General features: G+C 38.8%; 1 protein-coding gene across 7 annotated transcripts in view; it reads left to right on the plus strand.

Moving 5' to 3' along the window:
* Window positions 1-21,586, plus strand: part of MAST2 (microtubule associated serine/threonine kinase 2) — a 199,311-nt gene that overhangs the window by 104,904 nt on the left and 72,821 nt on the right. Inside the window, exons 1-2 of one of the 7 annotated variants that reach the window (XM_044238131.1) lie at window positions 1,998-2,130; window positions 4,686-4,883. The exons of 5 other annotated variants lie outside the window; for them this stretch is intronic. In XM_044238131.1, the coding sequence (XP_044094066.1) occupies window positions 2,081-2,130; window positions 4,686-4,883 (248 nt within the window). In that variant the 5' untranslated portion in view covers window positions 1,998-2,080. Of the gene's footprint in view, window positions 1-1,997; window positions 2,131-4,685; window positions 4,884-21,586 lie in introns of those variants that run through there. One more of the 7 variants, XM_044238133.1, reaches the window with a different exon arrangement.

Genomic DNA, 21,586 nt, shown 5'->3' on the forward strand with positions numbered 1-21,586 from the left:
TCAGCTTAGGATGGGAATAGACCATGGCTGGTTTCTTAGTTGAGAGAGTGTGGGCTTTTGTGACTGACCCTGATAATACCACAAAACTTTCCCAAAGTGGGACTCCGGACTTATTGAGACATTGTAGATTTCTGAGAGTGTTTCCATTTTCATTAGGACTTAGAGCAGGGGATTCTGAAATAGGAGCTGTGAGAGCCAAGTGATTAGACTGGTAATGGGAGGAAAAGTGAGTGTAGCTACTAGGTCAGAGTGAGTTTGCTTGGGTAATAAGTACAGTGGCTTTCTCATCTTTTAAACTCTCACTCTTAATGAAAAATAAATTTTACATTGCAGCCCATCACACCTGTTTGCCTTTGTATTTATATGTATTGTCAGTAATAGATGTCATAGACATACCTGTTTCATAAAACAATTCTTACTGTGTGAAGTACTCTGATATTTTCTGTTCTATTTCATTCTCTTTCCCTTTTAAGAAAGTGTTTGTCCTGACTTCTAAATTGATTTATGAGTTACTAAAGAGTTGTGACCTGCAGTTGAAAAAATATTGGCTGGGATAGGAATTAATTGTTACCCTAGAAAAACAGTTTGACGTACTTTGTCATGTCAATAAATTAGAGGAGCCCTTCAGAGTTGGCAGGGGCTTTTAAGCAGGGGACCAAGACTTCTACACTCTGGTTTGCTTAGCTCCACCGGATCACTTGGCTTTCTTCAGGCCAGGCTGTTTTTGTCAGATGGTTTCTTGTATGCTGGGGCTTATGTCCTCCTCTACATTGGGAACCAGCTCCTGGAGGGCAAGAACTATAATAATTGCTAACACTTTTGGGGTGTCTGGGTGGCTCAATCGGTTAAGCATCTGCCTTTGGCTCAGGTTATATAATTCCAGGGTTTTGGGATTGAGCCCCGTGTGGTATTGGGCTCCTTGCTCAGTGGGGAGCCTGCTTCTCCCTCTGCCTGCCGCTCTCTCACTAGCTCTGTCTGTCAAATAAGTAAATGAAATCTTTTTGGGGGAAAAAAAAAAGCTAACACTTCTATAGCACTTCCTCTTTGCTAGGCACTTTTCTGCTTTTCATATATTAATCTTCACCACAACCTATTCATTAGGCACCTGAAGTTATTTTCATTCTACAGATGGGGAAAACAAAGCATGCAGAAGTTAGGTAGCTTACCCTTCATTAGAGTTCTTCTGTAGCTTACCATAATGTCTTGTGTAACATCTGCCATACAGATGATTTCATTAATAGTTACTGACAAGTTAAACCAAATAGTTTCTGGTTTTATTTTCTTAGCTTTCTTTTGGCTTTTCTCACCACAAGGTTATTCAAGTGATTAGAGAGTAGTAGAAATTGAATTAAAAATGATGCTGAACTTTGTCAAAGGAAGGAATTCAGAGTTTATTTAAATTGGTCAAATTCAGAATTTGAATAATGGCTCTGCTTTGAGCCCTAACATTAAGACTGTCATCCTCCACCTGACATGGGTTTGAGAATGAATAATGTTACAGAAATGCCCACCTATTCTTAGCTCCTTAATTTACCGATTTGGGATCTTAGTGTGCTTTCTTCCAGTCCCATGCCCACTGCAACAGCTGTTCTATACTGGCCCACGCCTCCAGAGTAAATGGTATTTCTGTCACAGTGTGAGTTTTCAAGTTGGTATGTACAATTTTTGCCAGAGTCTTCACTGCTACCAGGCCTCAGGGTTGGAGGTTGCAACTGACTTGTGGGGGAGGGAGTTTGGTGCTTGTCACTGAGGAGGAACAAGGTGCTCTCTGACGCTCTGATTTGTTACAGGCTGAGTGTGAATGATGTCAGGCAGATCAGAGGACAGCTGATTCATTTGGGATCTGGGACTCCTCACTGTGGCTCACTGCTGCCTCCTGGTCTCTTAGGTCTTTCGCAGAGGGGGTGGGAGGGAATTCTGAATATTATGTTTTTGAAGAACAGTGCTTTAATTTTTCTCTTAAGTTCGGGGAGCCTTTGTAAGTTGTCTTTGGCTTATAGACCGCATACCCCTTGTGTGAGAGAACTTCCTGCCAAGACTCCCGAGTGTGAGAGGGCAAAAGCTTTGAGTAGCCAGGAAAATGATGAAACGGAGGAGAGAGAGACTGGGAGCACCATGTCTGCGGATTCAGTAAGGAGGCTGGGGTCTCTGAGTGGAAAATGGCAGATGTCAGGAAAAGAACTAATGCCAACTAACACACTTTAATTTGCTTGAATAAAGACTCTGCTTTGGAGATGCCTGTCAGAAAGAGGGCTTAGCTGGCGTCACAAATTCAAGGTCAAAACACTGGTCCCCGGCAGGGGCCTATGGGCCTTCTATTTATGAAAATTGAGTTAGATGCCATTTTAGCGGTGCTTAGGTACCTGGGGAACTGGGTTAACAATGAAGATCTTTTTTTCCTGTCGTGAAAGCAGTTGTGTATTTAAACTTAGTGTCGAAGCTGCATATACAAGCCCCAAGAATGTGAGAAACAAATGGAAATGAAAGTATCTTCTCCTTGGACTAGAGAGGGTGTTGTATTTCTTCCCCAGGCCTGTCAGCTCAGGACCTCAGATCTGCCCTTGCAGATCCAAACCTGAGTCCTTTAGGGTGTGACCTGAATTTTATTTCTGTGTTGGCCAATAGAGAAGTAAAATAGAAAAAAATAGAAAAATACTTAGATAAGGATTTCATAGCTGGGGAATGGAAGAAGGCTTCCATGTCAGGTTAGCTTTTCCAACAGCTTCTCAGGCTTATTTAATGAGGAAGGGCGCATTGATCAGCAAAGTAGGGAACCAGGGAAAGAAGTGTCCTAGAATCCATTCCACTTCAGTAATCTGTCTTGAACTGTCTTTGCATGACTCACAGAGTGGAGGGCATGCCCTTCAGACTTTATTCCCGTGAATGTTCGAGCTTACCTGGAGATAGCATGGTATGCTTGACTAGACACACGTACGTCTTCAGTGGGTTTCCCTTGGGTCACTGCTCTTCTGTGTTAGTGGATGCTCATTGATTAAATTAATGGTTATACCAGACCTTGGAAGACTGTAGTTGTTTGAAGCATATAATTGGAAATACTGGCGTATGTTAAAAAAGTGTTTATTCTCCTACTAAGACTAAAAGTTAAAGACTAAAAAAAGAAGCCAAGTGTCATTTAAAGTGAAGAGGATTTGTTAGCGAAATTGTAAATTTTTAAAATTAAGCTTTAGTGTAAGAGAACGTAAGTGGTCAAAATCATTCTCTCCAAATGTTGGTGCACTATGGTTGGTAATCATTGTGTGATTTAGTGACGTTGAATTTAGCTTAGGAAAATTCCCCCTGCGGAACTAGTAAGTAGTTTATAAATCACCTTTGCTTTTTCAAACATTCCTTTTTAAACTCTAGCCTCATTGTATAACCAGTTTGCAGAGTGGCAATTACTAGCAAATAGAGAATGAGATATATTCTTATAGATTTATAATCTTAATTATATATGCATCAAAATGGCTAAGACTCATTTTAAGTGTTAGGATTTGAGACTCCAAAATTTTGTATAAGCAGTATTATTTAGGTTAATAAGAACTGTCTTATGGTATATTCTATTTAGCTCTAGCTTACATATACTAGGGAGCTGATTTTTTGAAATAGTTCTTTAGAAAAGTGAAAATTCTTTTTGAAAATGAGAAATTAATCCAAAATTAATATTTTCAGTTCTTGTAATTTTTATTAATATGTTGAATTTATGGAAATTTGAGCACACCTGTAATTTAAAATAGTTTTCTGCCCTCTATTTTTCTATCCTTTTATATCCTCATATTGTGTACTCATCTGGGAAATATCCTGAAGCCAACTAAAGGGATAATTAGTAGGAAGGTAAAGATTTCCTTTGACTATATGTAATTAAACACAAGTAGAATATAACCATATATAAACAGTAATAACAGTACAGAAACTAATATTTTTAAACAGGTGCTTATGTGATACTTAAGTTTTTCAAAATCTTTAAAATGAATTATTGTGGCTAAATATGGTATTTATATAGAAAGCCATGTTCCTACTATAGTAAATTAAATGCTGTGCATCTGTCAATTATTTTTCATCATCTGTGACATATCAATCAATGATCAAAGAAGTAGAAACCCATATTTACCGTCTATCTTCAGTCTAATGATGTTATTTACTTAATAATCTTCAGTACGACTTAACACGTATCGAGATGATTAGGTTGTTTTTAGGGGGAAAAAGTAATCTAAAAACCAAAATTTAAGTAGAGGCAAAATTCATTATACAGAATTAAGTGATGTTATTTAAAGTTTCATTAGGCAAAAGTTAGCTAAATAAGTTGGTGTTATGTTAGATATAATCTGTTAGTGTTTTACTTTTATGGATATATTCATTTCTATAGGAAGTTTTAGTCATTGCACACAAAATATTACTTACTGCTTGCTAATTGGTGAGTTTTAGATTTGCAATATATTTCCAGAAGCCAATTCTAAATACTTTGAATACCCAAAGCTTAAATTTTTGGTTTTGATTCTATGGATTAAATTTTAGTCTCGATTGTCCTCGTGTGCCATTGCACGGAGGTAGGATATTTGAGAATGATTTTTGACCACTTTTTTTTTTTTTTTGAGCATCTTGCCTAAACTAACCCACTTTGAATATGTTTCTTTTTACTTGAGAAATTATCCCTGACCCTGATTTTTTCTACCATGGTATGTTGTCAGAATCTCTACTCTTTGCCGAGGATCTGAAGTAAACCAGCACATGTTTTCACCCACATCAGCTCCAGCACTGTACTTCACTAAAATCCCATTTAGCGCTGATTGTGCCCTGGCTACTACTTCTCCTCTTGCCTTTTTCCTGAACCCACAAGCTCATAGCAGTCCTGGCAGTCCCTGTTGCAGCCACCCGCTGCAGTGGAGGTAAGGAAACCTGCTGCAACGTGAATGTGGGCCTTGGTGATTGCTTTTGGCCTAGTAGCTAAAACCCAAAACTTTCTCCTTAATAATGGGGAGAAACAGAATAAAAGTCACAGAGAAGAGTAAGAGGAAAGTCAGATATTTCTGCTATATTCAAAATTCAAGAGAAAGAAAACATATCGGTAGTTAGACAGTTATGTGCCCATTGTGACAGCCCTGTGACCATTCCATGGGAGAAGCATAGTGTGACAGAATGCTAGAGCTCTCTAAAGGTTAACTAGTCCAAATGCCACATTTTGCACAACAGGAAAATTTGATTCTGAAATAGGTTAAGTGATTTGTTCAGATTGCTGAAAATAACCCTCTTCTCCTCATTTCTTTCTGACTTTTTATCTAGATACCATTTGAGTACATGCTATGTACTGGACACTGTTTTAGGCCTGAAAAACAGAAGAGTGACCAGAAAGAGCTAAAGTCCCTGCCCTCAGAGGAGCTTAGATTCTAGTGGAGTAAATATGAGTAAATATATAAATGAATAAATATAAAACAGATGGACATATGCGATATTGGGAAAATAAAGTAGGTTGAGGAGAGTACGGAATGTGAGGCCCAGGGGTTGACATTTTATATAAAATGGTCAGGGAGGTTCCTCACTAGTAAGTTGACATATGAGCAAAGACCTGAAGGAAAGTCCCAGAGCCAGAAAAGAGGTGTCTGGAGAAGAGTGTTTCAGACAGAGGCCACAGTAAATGCCAAAAACCTGATCTAAGAGTTTGCTTCATGTGTTCTTTGTTCAGCAGAATCCAGTGAAGCTATGTGGAATGAGTTAAGAGGTAGGAAGTGGGAAATGAGGTCTGAGACATAGTGATAAGCCAAATGGAATAGAGCTTTAAATCCATCGTAAAAATTTTTGTTTTATGCTGAGTGACATGAGAAGCTCTTGGAGGGTTTGAAGCAGAAGAATGTTATGATCGGACTAAAAGGATCCCTCTAGCTATAGTTAGAAGGTTACTGGTATAATCTAGGAAAGACTAAATGATTGTTTGACCCCTTGGTGGTACAGGTGGTAAAAAGTGGTCAGATTTGATTATGTGTTTTGGAGGTAGAATTGATAGGATTTGTTGATGGATTAGATGGCAGAGTTTGAGAAAAATTGGGGGTTAAACAGCTAGAAAACTGTAAAATCCAGAAATTGACACTGGGAAACTGTAAGAGATCGCTGATTAGACATTTGGTTAAAGATAAGTGAAATTTGGGCTGAGGGTATATAAGGAATTGTCAATGTTTAAGTGAAACAAATGATTGGGTTTATGAGATCATCCAATGAGTCTGTTGGTAAAGAAGGAAGAAATGTCAAAGGATTGAGCTCTGGAGCCATCTGACTTCAAGAGATTGGGGAGATGAGGAACTAGCAGAGGAGAGACTGAAAAGGAGTGGGGCTTTTTAGGAATGAGAAAAGTCAAGAGAGAGGTAACTTGGAAACCAATCAAAAAATTCTTCAAAAGAAAGTATGTTTGATCAATAGGTATTTGTTAAGCTTTATGTTAGAAAAAAAAAAACTAACCAGGAAAACTAGAATTTGAGTAGAAACAACACTTATTATATAAACTTAAGTGACATTATTTGATACAAGAGTTCAAATTCCACAGACATAACTAGAGTAGTGTTAGACTGACAGAGGACAATGTTAGGGGCTGACTTTTCCTGAAGTCACCTTTCCAGAGGTACTAGACTTGGTATATGATGCTGGGTAAAATGGTAAGTTGGGTAGCACCCACAGCCTAACGTGTGCCCCCTTCTTGGCACGTGACTCAAAGTCTTATCTCTTCATACCTGTGGTTTTGAAGCTTAGGGCTTGAAAACATCTTAAATTTTTGAATATTTTTTTCCTACACTTATTCACATGTCTGTGTTAGTGTTTCATTCCATTCTTCTTTTGTATCCGTCCCATGCCAGGTACCAGTTAGTGACACAGCAAGGTGATTTTACCTTGTTGTTTGCTGCATATGTTTGTATTTCTTTAAACATTCTTGAATTTTATTCTGCGATGCAGTTATATTATTCAGATATAGTTTGATCATTTTGAGGATTACTTTTTGGCTTTGTTGGGTGGGCCTAGAGCAGCTTTGGGAGCTATTTTTTTCTTAATTCTAAGGCAGTGCTTTCTGAGTACTCTAGTCAGTGTCTGTGCATTATGAGTTGTTTTTTTTTTTTCCCCCACTCATGCTGGTGGGAATACGATCTATTCCTATGTGATCTCTGGGGAGTGTAATGGCTACTCATTTTCTTGGATAGTTTTCTCACCCGCATCACTTGGCTGAAAATTCAAGAGGAACCCCCTTGCTGAGCTCTCTCTGTGTAGCTCTCTCCTTTCTAGTACTCTGCCTTCCAAATTTTAGCCACCTTAACCTCCCCAGCTTCTCAGTTCTGACTCTTCGACTTGGGTAGACAGCTCAGCTCTTTGGGTACTCTCTGTGTTTGCTTCCTAGAAATGTTCTCAAGGTAGTAAGCTGGGGCAATCTTAGGACTTACTTTGGGGCAATTTTAGGGCTTACTTTGTATGTTTCCCTTCTGTAAAATATCTAAAAGCTATTGTTTCACATGTAGAGTTTTGTTTCGTTTTTGTTTTGTTTTTACTTTATGAAGCACAAGGGTGAATCTGGTCTTTGTTTCCCCATAATGGCAGGAAGCCGAAATTCAATCTTTCTTAATATTTTGAACTCAGGCTTCTATGATCACAAGTGAAGATTGCCTCATGAGATTATTGGTAGACTGATTCATATGTTAGACAAACCTAGTAGAAGCAGGACAGACTCTTTGTTTTACCATGCTTAGTCAAGAAAGGTTGAGAAAAGGCATCTGGGTGGCTTAGTGGGTTAAAGCCTCTGCCTTCGGCTCAGGTCGTGATCCCAGGGTCCTGGGATCAAGCCCCGCATCGGGCTCTCTGCTCAGCAGGGAGCCTGCTTCCTCCTATCTCTCTGCCTGCTTCTCTGCCTACTTGTGATCTCTGTCTGTCAAATAAATAAATAAAATCTTTTTTTAAAAAATAAATAAATAATAAAAAAATTTAAAAAAAAAAGGTTGAGAAGTAAAACAGCAGAAGAATAAGAATAGGTAACTTAAAAAAAAAGAAAAAGAATAGTAACTTTGCCAGACATTTAATGTGTGCTGAACATTGTTCTAATCCTCAGAATACCCAGATGAAATGGTAATATAAATCCATTTTATTGATGAAGTAGATAATCCAAGTAAATTTATTTATAGATGAGGGCACTGTGGTACAGAGAGGTTAAGGAAATTATTAATAAGTAATAGAAACTGGCATTTAGCCCCACAGAATCTCATTTTAATATCTGTTGTCCTAAACCCTCTGGTCTAATGTTTCTGATGGAACATGTGCTATTTTGTATTTAGTTAATAAACCTACAAACTCTGAGGACTTAATCGGTCCCAGGGAGCATTGTAAGCATTTAAAAATTAGAGGTCATTCAATCCTCCCATCATTTCTATGAGACAGGGATTATTATTATGCTTATTTTGCAAATGAGAAGACCAAGGCACAGAGAGGTTAAATAAATTGCTCAAGATAAAACAGTTGGTAAGTGGCAGAATTGGGATTAAAACCTAGGCAGTCCAGGTTCAGAGACAATATTATTATTTTTTAAGATTTTTATTTATTTATTTGACAGAAAGAGAGAGATCACAAGTAGTCAGAGAGGCAGGCAGAGAGAGAGTGGGAAGCAGTCTCCCAGCTGAGCAGAGAGCCCGATGTGGGGTTCGATCTCAGGACCCTGAGATCATGACCTGGGCCAAAGGCAGAGACTTAACCCACTGAGCCACCCAGGTGCCCCTCCCACCTTTGAAAAGATTTTCTTTATTTGAGAGAGAGAGAGAGCACAAGTGGTAGGGAGGGGAGAGGGAGAAGCAGACTCCCCACTGAACAGGGAGCTTGATGCGGGGCTCGATCCCAGGACCCCAGGATCATGACCTGAGCCAAAGACAGACCCTTAACCCATTGAGCCACCCGGGTTCCCCAAGACCATATTCTTAACAACTATATTGTTCTGCTTCTCCATTTAAGATACTTCATTAATCTAATATAGTATATTCTGAATCTATATTATTTTGCAGCCCCAGATTTTCTCTTCCTAAAAGACATGTTCATGACATTCTTTACTAAATTTCCCAATACTGGGGGTAGGAGTTAGTATTTTATAGTCTATTGTCATTTCCAGGCCCCTGCTTTTATTATCTTTTTTCTTCTTTTAGGCTTATTTTATTCAATTTTATCTTTTACCCCTACTCATTGCAGTTCATCCGCTAATTTAGTTTTGTTCTCTCTATTCACATTCAGGGCCTAAAAGAGCATCAATGGCTAATGAGTACAACGGTGCACTTAAATTCTACAAAATCCTTACCATGTAAATGTGTGTATTGAACATTGCTGTTAAGCAATTGAGCATATACAAGTTGAGAAAAGAGAAAAATGATTCTAGTAAACAATATGAAGGACTAAAAATTAAGAGCTACTGGTAGTGAATTTGACCTCTATTTAAAAATAGATGCCCAAGGGACACCTAGCTGGTTCAGTTGGTAGAGCATATGATTCTTGATCTCAGGGTTGTAGGTTTGAGCCCCACATTGGGTGTAGAGATTACTTAAAATTTTTTTAAAATAAACAAATATATAGATAGATAGATAGAGATAGAGATATAGATGACATGAAAAAGGGAGCTAGAATTTGTACACTGCCATCTTGCAGTGGCCATATTGAATTGTCTTTTATTCCGTGAGGTGTAACTATTGATATGGACTGAATTGTGTCCTCCTTAAAGTTCATATGTTTAAGTTATAACGCCCCCCCCATACTTTTAATGTGACTGTATGTGGAGGTAAGGTCTTTACAGGTTAAATGGAGTCATTGAGGTGGACCCTGATATGAATGGTGACCTATAAAGTGGGGATTTACCACAAAGACGCAGAGAAAACAGCCATTTACAAGCTAGTAAGGTCTCAGAAGAAAGCAACCCTACCGACACCTTCTAGCCTCCAGAACTGTGAGGAGGTAGATGTCTTTTGTTTAAGCCATCTAGCCTATGGTATTAGTTCTGGCAACCCTAGCATACTAATAGAGCTATTGAGGCTTTTGGCTGCTTTGCCTTAAAGGGCTAGAAAATAGTATCTTTTCCTGCTCAGATTTCTAACCTTCCTTAAGGTTCCCTGCTCAGAATCTTAACCTTCCTTATTGACTACATCTTCGTCATGTGCTTAGAACCTTAGTTATATGCTAGAACCAAATTGTTGCCCATAATAATTTGATGAACAGTCAACGCACAGTTTTAAAATGATGCCCACCCAATCTGCACTGCATTTCTCTTTGTTCCTTGATGAGAAAGGGTAGATGGGTCTGTTTTAGATGAGCCTGATGGTGGCTCTTAGGTGTCTTGGTAGGATCTGATCAACCTTAAGAGGCATGGTAAATATAATGGTTTGGGTTGAACTGATTAGCCTCTAAACTTTAGTCAACTTATGCATCTTCCAAGAATATGATTCCAGCCTATTGACTGGCACTCAGACATGGGTATTGCACTGTTGACATAGCCTGATTTGAAGGGGTGCTAGATAAGGTCTGTGGTGCAACTGGTGTCCCTGCAGAGAAGAAAGGCAGTTGTGTCTTTCGCTGTTCACGGGTCCAGCTAGACCTCCTGGGGATAAAAGTTTGGTGTTGGCAACTTCCTAGAACATAGAACAGTTTAGATTTTGATTCGGTTTTAAATGTCATAGACTTTGTCAGTCCTGTAGTTGGGAGGATTCACAACAAGAAATCCTTACTAGAGTTATATGGGAAGAGTTCTAACTCTAGCTCACTCCGTACTGTAGGAATTCTTTTTATACATTGTCTAGGAAAAAGCTATTCATCCTCGGCTTAAAATCTTTAGCAAACAAGAAGTTCACTACTGAAGTTTGCAACTGATACTAATTCAGCCCTCTGGCCACTCCCATGTCACATGTGTGAGAGGCTTTTTGTAGACTTTTATGGCAAAGGACAGGTGTTCTTTTGGGCCTCCTCCCAAATGAGGCAGCCTTTGAAACCCCTTTTTGGTAGTGTCAAGATTGTTTCCTGCCAGAGAGAAAGCACTATTTTCATTTTACCAACACCTGCTTTTCTTGTCTGTCTTTTTTAAAACAACTGCTTTTCAAAGTTACTCTAAAGAGGAACGTCTCCAGAACTTGTTCTTATCCTGGCCCTGTTGAAGGCAAATTACTTCACTTCTCTCTGCCTCAGTTTTCTACATCATTAAAATGGGGATAATAATAGGTTCTTCAGGGGTTGCTGTAAGGATTAGATGGGTCATTACACGTAAAATTGCTCAGAATTCCACCCAGGCTGCTGGAACGGTTACTGTGTTGCTGTCTTTGTTGGAAAACTCACATGTTGCTGGTCCTCACTCTTCATTTGTTTTCTCATATTCTTATTTTCCCTTGGGTAACTCTAGATATCACTTATTATTCTGCCCTGCCTGTGGAAGCTTTGTTACTGGCTAAAATAAGGCAGTGGCAGCTGGGTGCTCTTCTTCCCTCTCATACAGTTTCACTAATTGCTGCCAAAAGCTGGCCTGTTGGGGCGTAGCAGGATGTGGACTAAAATGAGAACAATTCTTTTGAGGCTGTTTTTTGGCAGTAAGAAAAGTTCATCAAACTAGGTTTAAGGTGTTTCATTTTTCCTGTCCTCCTTTGTGAGGGAAAGAACAACTTGAAAGTGCCTTCAGAAGATAGGAAAGGGAAAGTACTTTATTATTTTTTTAAGTAGAAAGGTAAAATAATGAAGAATACTAGCTGTGAATTATCCTTGGTATGGCAGAAAATTTTTCATAGATCCTGGCTTCAGGTAACTCTGAATAAATATATAGTCCTATTTGGCAAGATGCCAAAGTCTTGCTCTTAGATTAAGGTAAAAAAGCTGAAAGTTTCTAGGATATTTCTATTTCTGGAAGTAGGAGAATTTTGTTTACTGAAAAAATCTCTTTTTTTAAAATGTTGTATTGTAGAAAATATCAAAAGCATTACAAGATAGAGTAGTCTGACGTCTTGAGTATCTACTTATCAACTCATGGTCAGTATATTATCTTCTCTGCATCTCTACCTAGACCCTGCAACCCATTTATTTTAAAGCAGATCCCAGACTGTGTCATTTTACCTACAAATATTTCCATTTGCATCTCTAAAGGTAAGGCTCTTTAAAAATATAAGCATATTACCATTTTAACACCTAAAACAATAAGAATTTACCAGTATCATCAAATTTCCAGTGTTCTTTGCTTTTTTTTTTTTTTTTAAGATTTACTTATTTATTTTAAAGAGAGGGAGAGAATAGGAGGGAGGGGCAGAAGGTGAGGGAAAGAGAAACTCCAAGTAGACACCACACTGAGCACAGCCCTTACAGGGTTGATCTTACCGCACCAAGATCAGGACCCCAGCTGAAATCAAGAGTCGGATGCTTAACCAACCGTGCCACCCAGATACCCATGTTTATTTATTTATAACTTTAAAAAAAATTTTTTTTAAAGATTTCATTTATTTGAGAGAGAGAGAAAGCACAGAGGGAGAGAGACAAGGAGAAGCAGACTCCCCTCTGAGCAGAGAGCTGGACGTAGGGCTCCATCCCAGGACCCTGAGATCATGACCTAACTGAGCCAAGGGCAGATACTTAACCGACTGACCCACCCAGGTGCCTCTGTTCTTCTTTTTCTTCTTTTTTAAATCAATATCCAAACTATGCCAAACACAGTTCATTTGATTTATATGTGTTTTAAGTAGTGTGATCTTATAATTTATTACCTTAACTGGGAGATTCTGTTAATAATTACACTGGGACAACAGGCAGAGACCTGACTGTCATGGACAAATTGGGATGTCTGGTCACTCTGCTTCTAAGTTTCTTTTAATTTAAGTTTTTCTACCGTTTTTCTTTTTCTTTTGGCATTTCACTTGTTGAAGAAACTAAGTTTGTCGTCTAGACTTTTCCTACATTCTGGATTTTGCTCTTTGCATTCCTGAGAGATTATTTAACATGTTTTTATGACCTCTGTATTTCCTGTAAACTGGTAGCTTGATCTGATTCTGATTTGATTTGGGGGACTGGGGAGGAATGCTTACTAGTTGGTGCAGTGCACAATTGTCAGGAGGCAGATAATGTTAGATTTCTCCCATGTTTTGACAGTATTGACCATAGATAATTGTTGCCATTATTTTATTAGGAGTTTGCAAAAGTGATTCCCATTCCCTTTCCATGTATTAGCTTCAATACCTACACTAAAGGAATTTCCCCCTCATTATCTATTTGTTAGCCTTACTCTTGAGAGAGTTTAGCTAGACTCTTTCCTGGCTCTTCAACGTGATGCTTCAAATGTCACCAGTTCCTGGTCTTGTTTCAAACCTGGTAACTACTGTTTTGTAGTGAATATTGTATACTCAGAGTAGTGCAGCAGATTTTTTGTGTGTGCGAAGGTCTTGGGAGCTTGTTCCTTAAGTAGCTGCTAACTGATTGCAGCACTGAGGAAAACCTTGGCTTCCTCTCTTGGCTCCTAGTAGGCATTCTGGGGTAGCTTTTATATAGACTTTTGTTATGCAAGTGCTCCAAGAGGTGAGAAGGGATCCAGATATCAAGAACCCAGCAGCCCAGGCACTGCAAAGATACATGTTATTTGTCCATGGCTTTTTTTTTTTTTTTTTTTTTTTAAAGGAGGGGCTCTTGCAGCTGCTTCTCTCTCATGCCCCCAGATGCTACCAAAGGAGGAACCAGTGCCAGTCCTGATTGCCTTGGAGGGTCAGTCCCTTCCCCCGTCTTGGTAGATAGGAGGTTTGGAGTTAGTCCTTTTGAGGAACTAGCACACTAGTGGAAGAGTCAAAGATACAAATAATTTTCGATGAGAGAAACAGTTACCTAATATAGAAGAGTTAATTTTCATGGTGTACCTTCAGGATAAATTCCTAGAATTGGGGATGCTGAGTCAAAGAAAAAATGCATATGTGGTTTTATAAGCTATTGTTCAGTTTTCCAACATAGTGGTTATATCATTTTGTATTTCCACCAGTGGTATAAGACAGTGGCTACAGTAGTCCCCTCATTTGTGGGGGACCCAGTAGCTGCCTGAAACTGTGGATAGTACCAAGCCCTATATATACTATGTTTTTTCTTATACGTACATACCTATGATAAAGTTTCATTTGTAAATTAGGCACAGTAAGAAATGAACAACAACAAAAAATTGTAAAATAGAACAATTATAACAATATACTGTAATGAAAGTTACATGAATGTGGTCTTTCTTTCTCTGAAAATATCTTTCTGTCCTATATTTACCCTTATTGTGATGTTGTAAGATAACAAAATGCCCGCATGATGAGATGAAGTGAGGTGAATAATACAGACACTGTGACGTAGCATTAGGTTACTACTGACCTTCTGACAGTATGTCTTCCTGACTATGGAAATAAAAAGAAATTGAAAAATTAAAAAGCAGGGGAACCACTGTATTTGCTCACAGCCTTGCCATTCAAGCTTTTTAATTTTTCCAGTCAGGTGGGTGAGAAATTATATCTCAGAATAGCTGACTTAAAAACAAACAAACAAACATTAAGGGGCGACTGGGTGGCTCAGTTGGTTAAGTATCTGACTCTTGATCTCAGCTTAGGTCTTGATCTCAGGGTGGGGACTTCAAGCCCTGTGTTGGGCTCATGGGGACTACTTAAAAGAAAGTAAAATAAATAAAAAGTAAAAAATCATATTAAAATGATCCTTAAGGATGAGGACTGTGTTTTCCAACCTTATGTGGAGGGAATTAGTTTTTCTGTCCTAGGAAATGAGTTGGATTCATCCATTATTTCATTCAACAGTGTACTAGATCCTGTGAGTAGAGGAATGGGCCTGAATTGGCAGTAGGAAAATTCCTGGCAATGGCAGAGTGAGAGATCATGCTTTTTATCCAGTAAGCTTTCAGCTTTCAGCCTTATTCGCCTCTATTACAGCCATTCTGAGATTGCTCTGGAGTTTAGCAGACACTTTTTATTTATTTATTTATTTATTTATTTAAAAGATTTTATTTATTTATTTGAGAGATTTATTGAGAGAGATCACAAGCAGGCAGAGAGGCAGGCAGAGAGAGAGGAGGAAGCAGGCTCCCTGCTGAGCAGAGAGCCTTATGCGGGGCTCCATACCAGGACTCCGAGCTCATGACCTGAGCGGAAGGCATCGGCTTAACCCGCTGAGCCACCCAGGCGCCCCTAGCAAATACTTTTTAAAAAGATTTTATTTATTTATTTGAGAGAGAGAGTGAGAGAGCAAGAGAGAACAAGTGGTGGAGAGGGAGAAGCAAGGACTCCGATGTGGGCCTCCATCCCAGGATCCTGAGATCAAGACCTGAGTCGAAAGCAGACAACAGACTGAGCCACCCAGGTGCCCTGAAATTATTTTTAAAAAAATATCTGCTAGGGACGCCTGAGTAGCTCAGTCAGTTAATCATCTGCCTTCAGCTCAGGTCATGATTCCAGAGTCCTGGGATCAAGCCCTGCATCTGGCTCCCAGTTCAGCAGGAAGCCTGCTTCTCCCTCTCCTTCTACCACTCACCCCTAGCCGTGTTCTCTCTCTCTCTCTCTCTGTTCTCTACCCCTTCTCTCTCTCTTTCAAATAAAATCTTAAAAAAAAAAAATTCAAAATTGCAAGAATAGTTCAAAGAGTTCCCCACCCCCAAACCAGTAGTCAGCAAACTAGAACCTATGGGCCAAATGCAAGCTGCAGCCTGTGTTTATACAGCCCTTGTGCTAAGAATGGATCTTACATTTTTGAAGGGATGTTTAAAACAAAACAAAACAAAAAAACCTAAGGACTGTGCAACAGAGATCACATATGGCCTGCAAAGCCTAAAATATTTATTATCTGGCCCTTTACAGAGTTTGCCAACCCCTTCCCTAGTCCATTTGAGAATCTATTCCCCATATATCCCATCACCCCAGAATCCTTCAGCATGTACTTCCTACAGAGACATTCTTTTTTAAAGATTTTATTTATATATTTGACAGAGAGAGAGATCACAAGTAGGCAGAGAGGCAGGCAGAGAGAGAGAGAGGAGGAAGCAGGCTCCCCGCTGAGCAGAGAGCCCGATACGGGACTCGATCCCAGGACCCTGAGATCATGACCTGAGCCCAGGACCCTGAGATCATGACCTGAGCCGAAGGCAGCGGCTTAACCCACTGAGCCACCCAGGCGCCCCTTATAGAGACATTTTTGTAGCTATGATATAAGTCCTTAAAATCAGGAAATTAACATCGATAAATACCATCACCTAATCTACAGATTAATTCATATTACTCCATAAATCCCAGGAATGTCTTTTATAACAAAGGGATCCAACCAGGAATCATGTGTTAAAATTTTATTTCTTTTAGTCTCCTAAAACTCAGAGCAATTCTGTAGTCTTTTCGCAACTTTTATGACTTTGATACTTCTGAATGTTACAGGTTGGTTCTTTGATAGAATGTGTTGCAGTTTGGGTTTGTCTGATATTTCCTTAGGATTAGTTTCAGGTTATGCATTGTTTGGGAGGAAAAACTTTTCCTCTACCCTTTTAGTTCAGTGCCTGGGGGCCTGTGAATTAAACTAACAAAAGAAAGATTAGCAGGAGAAAAGACATAAATTTTTATTAGTATTTGCATGCTTAGGAGTTCATAGAAAAGGAAACGTAGCTCAAAGAACTGGTTAGATTCAGAAGCTTACATTCCTTTTTACAAAGAAAAGTGGTTTTGGGCTTCAAGGGTTGATAATTTGTGGGGCATACAGGAACTATGTGGAGGAACTAATGGAAAGTAAAGTTTGTTTATGCAGACACATTGTAGCTCTTCTCTCCCAGGTACAGAGGGACACATTCCTCAAAGGGATATCTGCCTGGTTTCAGGCAGATAATGAGAGGGCAGAGAACTCTTTCCAGATCTGTTGATTTTCATTTGTCTTTGGCTTTAAATAATGCTTTTACCAAAATAACGTATTTTGGGGTGGCAAATTCTGGTCCCCTTCAGCATGTTTAGCAGGATGTTCCTTCTGCTGTTCCTGAAAAAGGGTGGTGTGTTCTTCTTGTTGCATCCTATCAGTGATACAGGCTTTCATTTTATCTCATTACCCTGGTATTAACCTTGATCACCTGATGTGCTAGATGTGTCTGCTGTAAAGTTACTTTTTTTTTTTAGCCTCTCTAATTAGTAAGTATTTTGAGGAAAATTTATGTGACTTTTAATGAAATTATGGAACAACCCCATTTCTCATCAAATTCTAACCCACTATTTTTAGCTTCCATTGATGTTTCTTGGCTGAATTGTTACTCTGCTGGTTGTCAAATGGTATTTTTCAAATTCCATCATTCTTTCTGCATTCATCAGTTGGCATTGCATTATTAATGGGATGGTTTCTCTTCTCCCTGTTCATTTTTTCTCTTGTATCAGCATGGATTCAGGGGGCTCTTATTTTGTTTAATGGGTTTTAGTCCATTTTTAAAAAATATTTATTTATTATGAGAGAGACCACAAGTGGGGAAGGGCAGAGGGAGAGGAAGAAAGAATCTAAAGCAGACTTCATACTGAGTGCAGAGACGGATGGAGGGCTCAATCCCATGACTGCAAGATCATGACCTGAGCTGAAACCAAGAGTCAGATTCTTAATCACCTGAGCCATAGTTTGTGCCCTTATTTAATGGGTTATAATCTATTAATAACATTACATATTTTGATGTTCAAATTGTACCATATAAGGTCAAGGAGAGTCTCTTCATGCTGGCTTTTTTTTTTTTTTTTGGGACACGTCCCCACCATTCTTTCAGGCCCTGTAAGACATTCCTGTCTGGCTTATTTTGTACTCTGTACCCTGGCCCTTGTATTAGCCATTTCTTCAAGGAATGCAGATTCCTTTTAGTGGGGAATGGGATTTAAAAGCCACACTATGAATGATAGGCACGGTTGCTGATATTTGGGTTCATTGTTCCAAGGAATGTATACACGTACCAGGCATGTGTGGGAGCCTCCCCGCAACCAGTTGGCCATCGTCGTCATCATCTAATGGCTTCTAGACTGAATTATTTGGGAAGGAAGAGGAGGAGGGAGGATTTTTAAGTCCACTACATACATTAGATGCAGCCTTAGATGCCTGTATAGTTTTTTAAGATTAGGTGTACTGAGATATCATTTACATACTATAAAATTCAATTCTAAGTTATCTGGTGGTTTTTATCTAAATTTAAAATATTTTCATAACCCAAAGAGTTTCCTTTTGCCCATTACACCATTGCCCTATTTTCTCCCAGGCAACGTCTTAGGCAACCACTGCTCTGATTTTGACTGTATAAATGTGCTGCTTCTGAACATTTCATATAAATGGAATCATATATTTTGTAGGGTTTTTTGTTGTTGTTTCTGGCTTCTTTTAGTGTAATGTTTTTGAGGTTTATTCCTTTTTATTGCTGACTGTGTGTGCATAAACCATATTTTGTTAATCCATTCACCAGTTGATGGACATTTGGACTGGTTCCAGTTTAGGACTGTTAGGCATAGATGTTGCTGTGAATGTTTGCATACATGTCATTGTGTGGACGTATGTTTCCATTTTTCTTGGGCAGATCCTGGGAATGAAATTATGTTGTATGGTAAGTTTATACTGTTTAAAAACCTCCGAACTGTTGTGTATCATTTTATATTCCCACCAGCAATATTTGATGGATTGTTTTTCTACCTCTTTTCCAACATTAGGTATTCTGCCTTATTGATTATAGCCAGTTAGTGGGTGTGTAGTGGTAGCTTATTGTGGTTTTGATTTGTGTTTCCCTAATGATTGGTGATGTGGAGCAGCTTTTTATGTGTTGTTGAACATACGTATATCTTAGGAGAAATATCTTTTCAAGTCCTTTGGTCATTTTAAAATCTGGTGTTTGTTGTTGTTGAGTTATAGGAGTTCTTTATATCTTCTGGACATTAATTTTTTATAGTATCTTTGCATGGATTTTGTTCTTGTCCTATTTGGATTACTAATTATTTTTAAAAGAGGTAGATTATTCCTAGTCTAAATGTTTGTAAGAAGTTCATGTAGAGGAAGGATCAAGGCAGTGAACTATACTATATGGAAGTGTCTGTGGTTCATAAAGAAACTCATTATACTGCATTTTTTTTTTCTCTAACTGTAACTCTGTCCTTGGGCCTCTGCATTATGGTCCCAAATAAGGGAGTTTATTCAGGAAATAACTGCTATAACCATTCATTCAGTGTGTCTTTGAGTAGGTTCCTTAGTACCGTCTTTCACTAATTCTCTTTTTGATTATTTTACCTCAGAGTTTACCTCATCTGTTGAGTTTTAACAATTTTTAAAATTGAGGTATAATTGACATTATATTAGTTTCTTACAACATAATGATTTGATATTTATATATATAGTGAGTGATTACTACAGTTATGTCCAGTTAACATCCATCACCAAACACAGCTACAAATTTTTTTCCTTGTGATGAGAACTTTTTAAAAAAAATTAATTAATGAATTAATATAGAGCAAGGGAGAGAGATGGAGTAGGGGCAGGAGCAGAGGGAGAGGGAGAGAGAGAATCTCAAGTAAACTCTACACTGAGTGTGTAGCCCAACACAGGGCTCTATCTCACAACCTGAAATCAACCTGAGCCAAAATCAAGAGTTGGATGCTCAACTGACTGAGCTATCCAGGCCCCCCGTGTTGCAAACTTACAAGATCCCCTCTTTTAGCCATTTTCAAATATGCAATACAGTATTATTACTGTATTCACCATTCTGTGCATTAAATTCCTATGACATTCATTTTATAACTGGAAATTTGTATCTTTTTATTTTTTTTCACATCACAAAACAGGAAATTTGTATCTTTTTACTCTCTCCACCTATTTTGCTGTTTCCCCATCCCTCACCTCAGGCAACTGCAGTCTGTTCTCTAGATCCATAGGCTAAGTTTGTTTTAGATTCCACATATAGGTGAGATCATAATGGTATTTATCTATTCCTTCCTTCCTTTCTTTAAAGGTTATTTATTTATTTATTTGACAGAGAGATCACAAGTAGGCAGAGAGGCAGGCAGAGAGAGTGGGGGAAGCAGGCTCCCTCCTCAGCAGAGAGCTTGATGTGGGGCTTGATCCCAGGACCCTGAGATCATGACCCGAGCCAAAGGCAGAGGCTTTAACTCACTGAGCCACCCAGGCGCCCCGGTATTTATCTATTTCTTTCTGGCTTATTTCACTTAGTATAATGCCCTTGAGATGCATTCATGTTGTTGCACATGGCAAGATTTCTTTCTTTATGGATGAATAATAATCCATTATACCACATTTTCTTTATCTACTTATCCTTTCAATATCTGTAATTTTAACTTATAAAATAGCTAATTAAATTCTCTTCTGTATTCTTATTATTGCTAGTTTTGTTTCATTTTTATTTTTAAAATGTTATTCATTTCTTTTCTGATAAGGTAAAGTATTCTGTATTTGGAAGTCTTTCTTAGAGTTCCTTCCTTCCTTCTTTCTTTCCTTCTTTTTGAGAGCGCGGGCGTGAGTAGGGCAGGGAGAGAAGGAGAGGACCTTTTTTTTTTTTTTTTTTTTTTTTAAAGATTTTTATTTATTTATTTGATAGAGAGAGATCACAAGTAGGCAGAGAGAGGGGGGGAAGCAGGCTCCCTGCTGAGCAGAGAGCCCGATGTGGGGCTCGATCCCAGGACCCTGAGATCATGACCTGAGCTGAAGGCAGAGGCTTAACCCACTGAGCCACCCAGGCGCCCCTGAGAAGGAGAGAATCTTAAGCAGGCTTCATGCCCAGCATGGAGCTCATCTAAAAACTGTGAGATCATAACCTGAACCAAAATTGAGAGTTGGATGCTTAACTGAGCCAACCAGACATCTCTAGTAGTTGAATTTTGACCCAAAGAAATTCATCTTCCCATCATTGATTTTGTTGACTGACTTTCTTTTTTTTTTTTTTTTTTTGTGTTGACTGACTTTCTTAGCATAAGAATTCATTTATCCATAACAGAAATTTCCATCTAAGCTGCAAAGTGCTTCTCAGTATGTTACATCAGATGATCTAATCACCCCAGCATTACTCCTAGAACCCTCTCATCTTCTGTTCCACTCGAGACTGATTACTCTCCAGTGCTCTGGCATAGTTTTTGTCATGGTATTCCCAGTACCTCTCTCCGTTGTTGGTTCTGAGTTCCCTAGACCTTCTGCCTTTTTTTTTTAGTTTAATCTTTCATTTTTGTGGAGCATGGATACCTAGATTCTTTTTTTTTTTAAATTAACATATAATGTATTATTTGCTTCAGGGATACAGGTCTGTGAATCACGTCTTACACAATTCACAGCACTCACCATAGCACATACCCTCCCCAATGTCCATAACCCAGCCACCGTATCCCTCTTTCCTGACCCCCCCAAGCAACCCTCAGTTTGTTTCCTGAGATTGTGTTTCTTATGGTTTGTCTCCCTGTTGATCCCATCTTGTTTCATTTTCCCCTCCGTACCCCCCATGACCTCTTGCCCTGCCTCTCAGATTCCTCATATCAGAGAGATCATATGATAATTGTCTTTCTCCACCTGACTCATTTTGCTCAGCATAATACCCTCTTGTTCCATCCATGTTGTTGCAAATGGCAAGATTTTG

This window comes from Neovison vison, chromosome 2 (assembly GCF_020171115.1).
Source record: "Neovison vison isolate M4711 chromosome 2, ASM_NN_V1, whole genome shotgun sequence".
Classification (NCBI taxonomy): Eukaryota; Metazoa; Chordata; class Mammalia; order Carnivora; family Mustelidae; genus Neogale; species Neogale vison.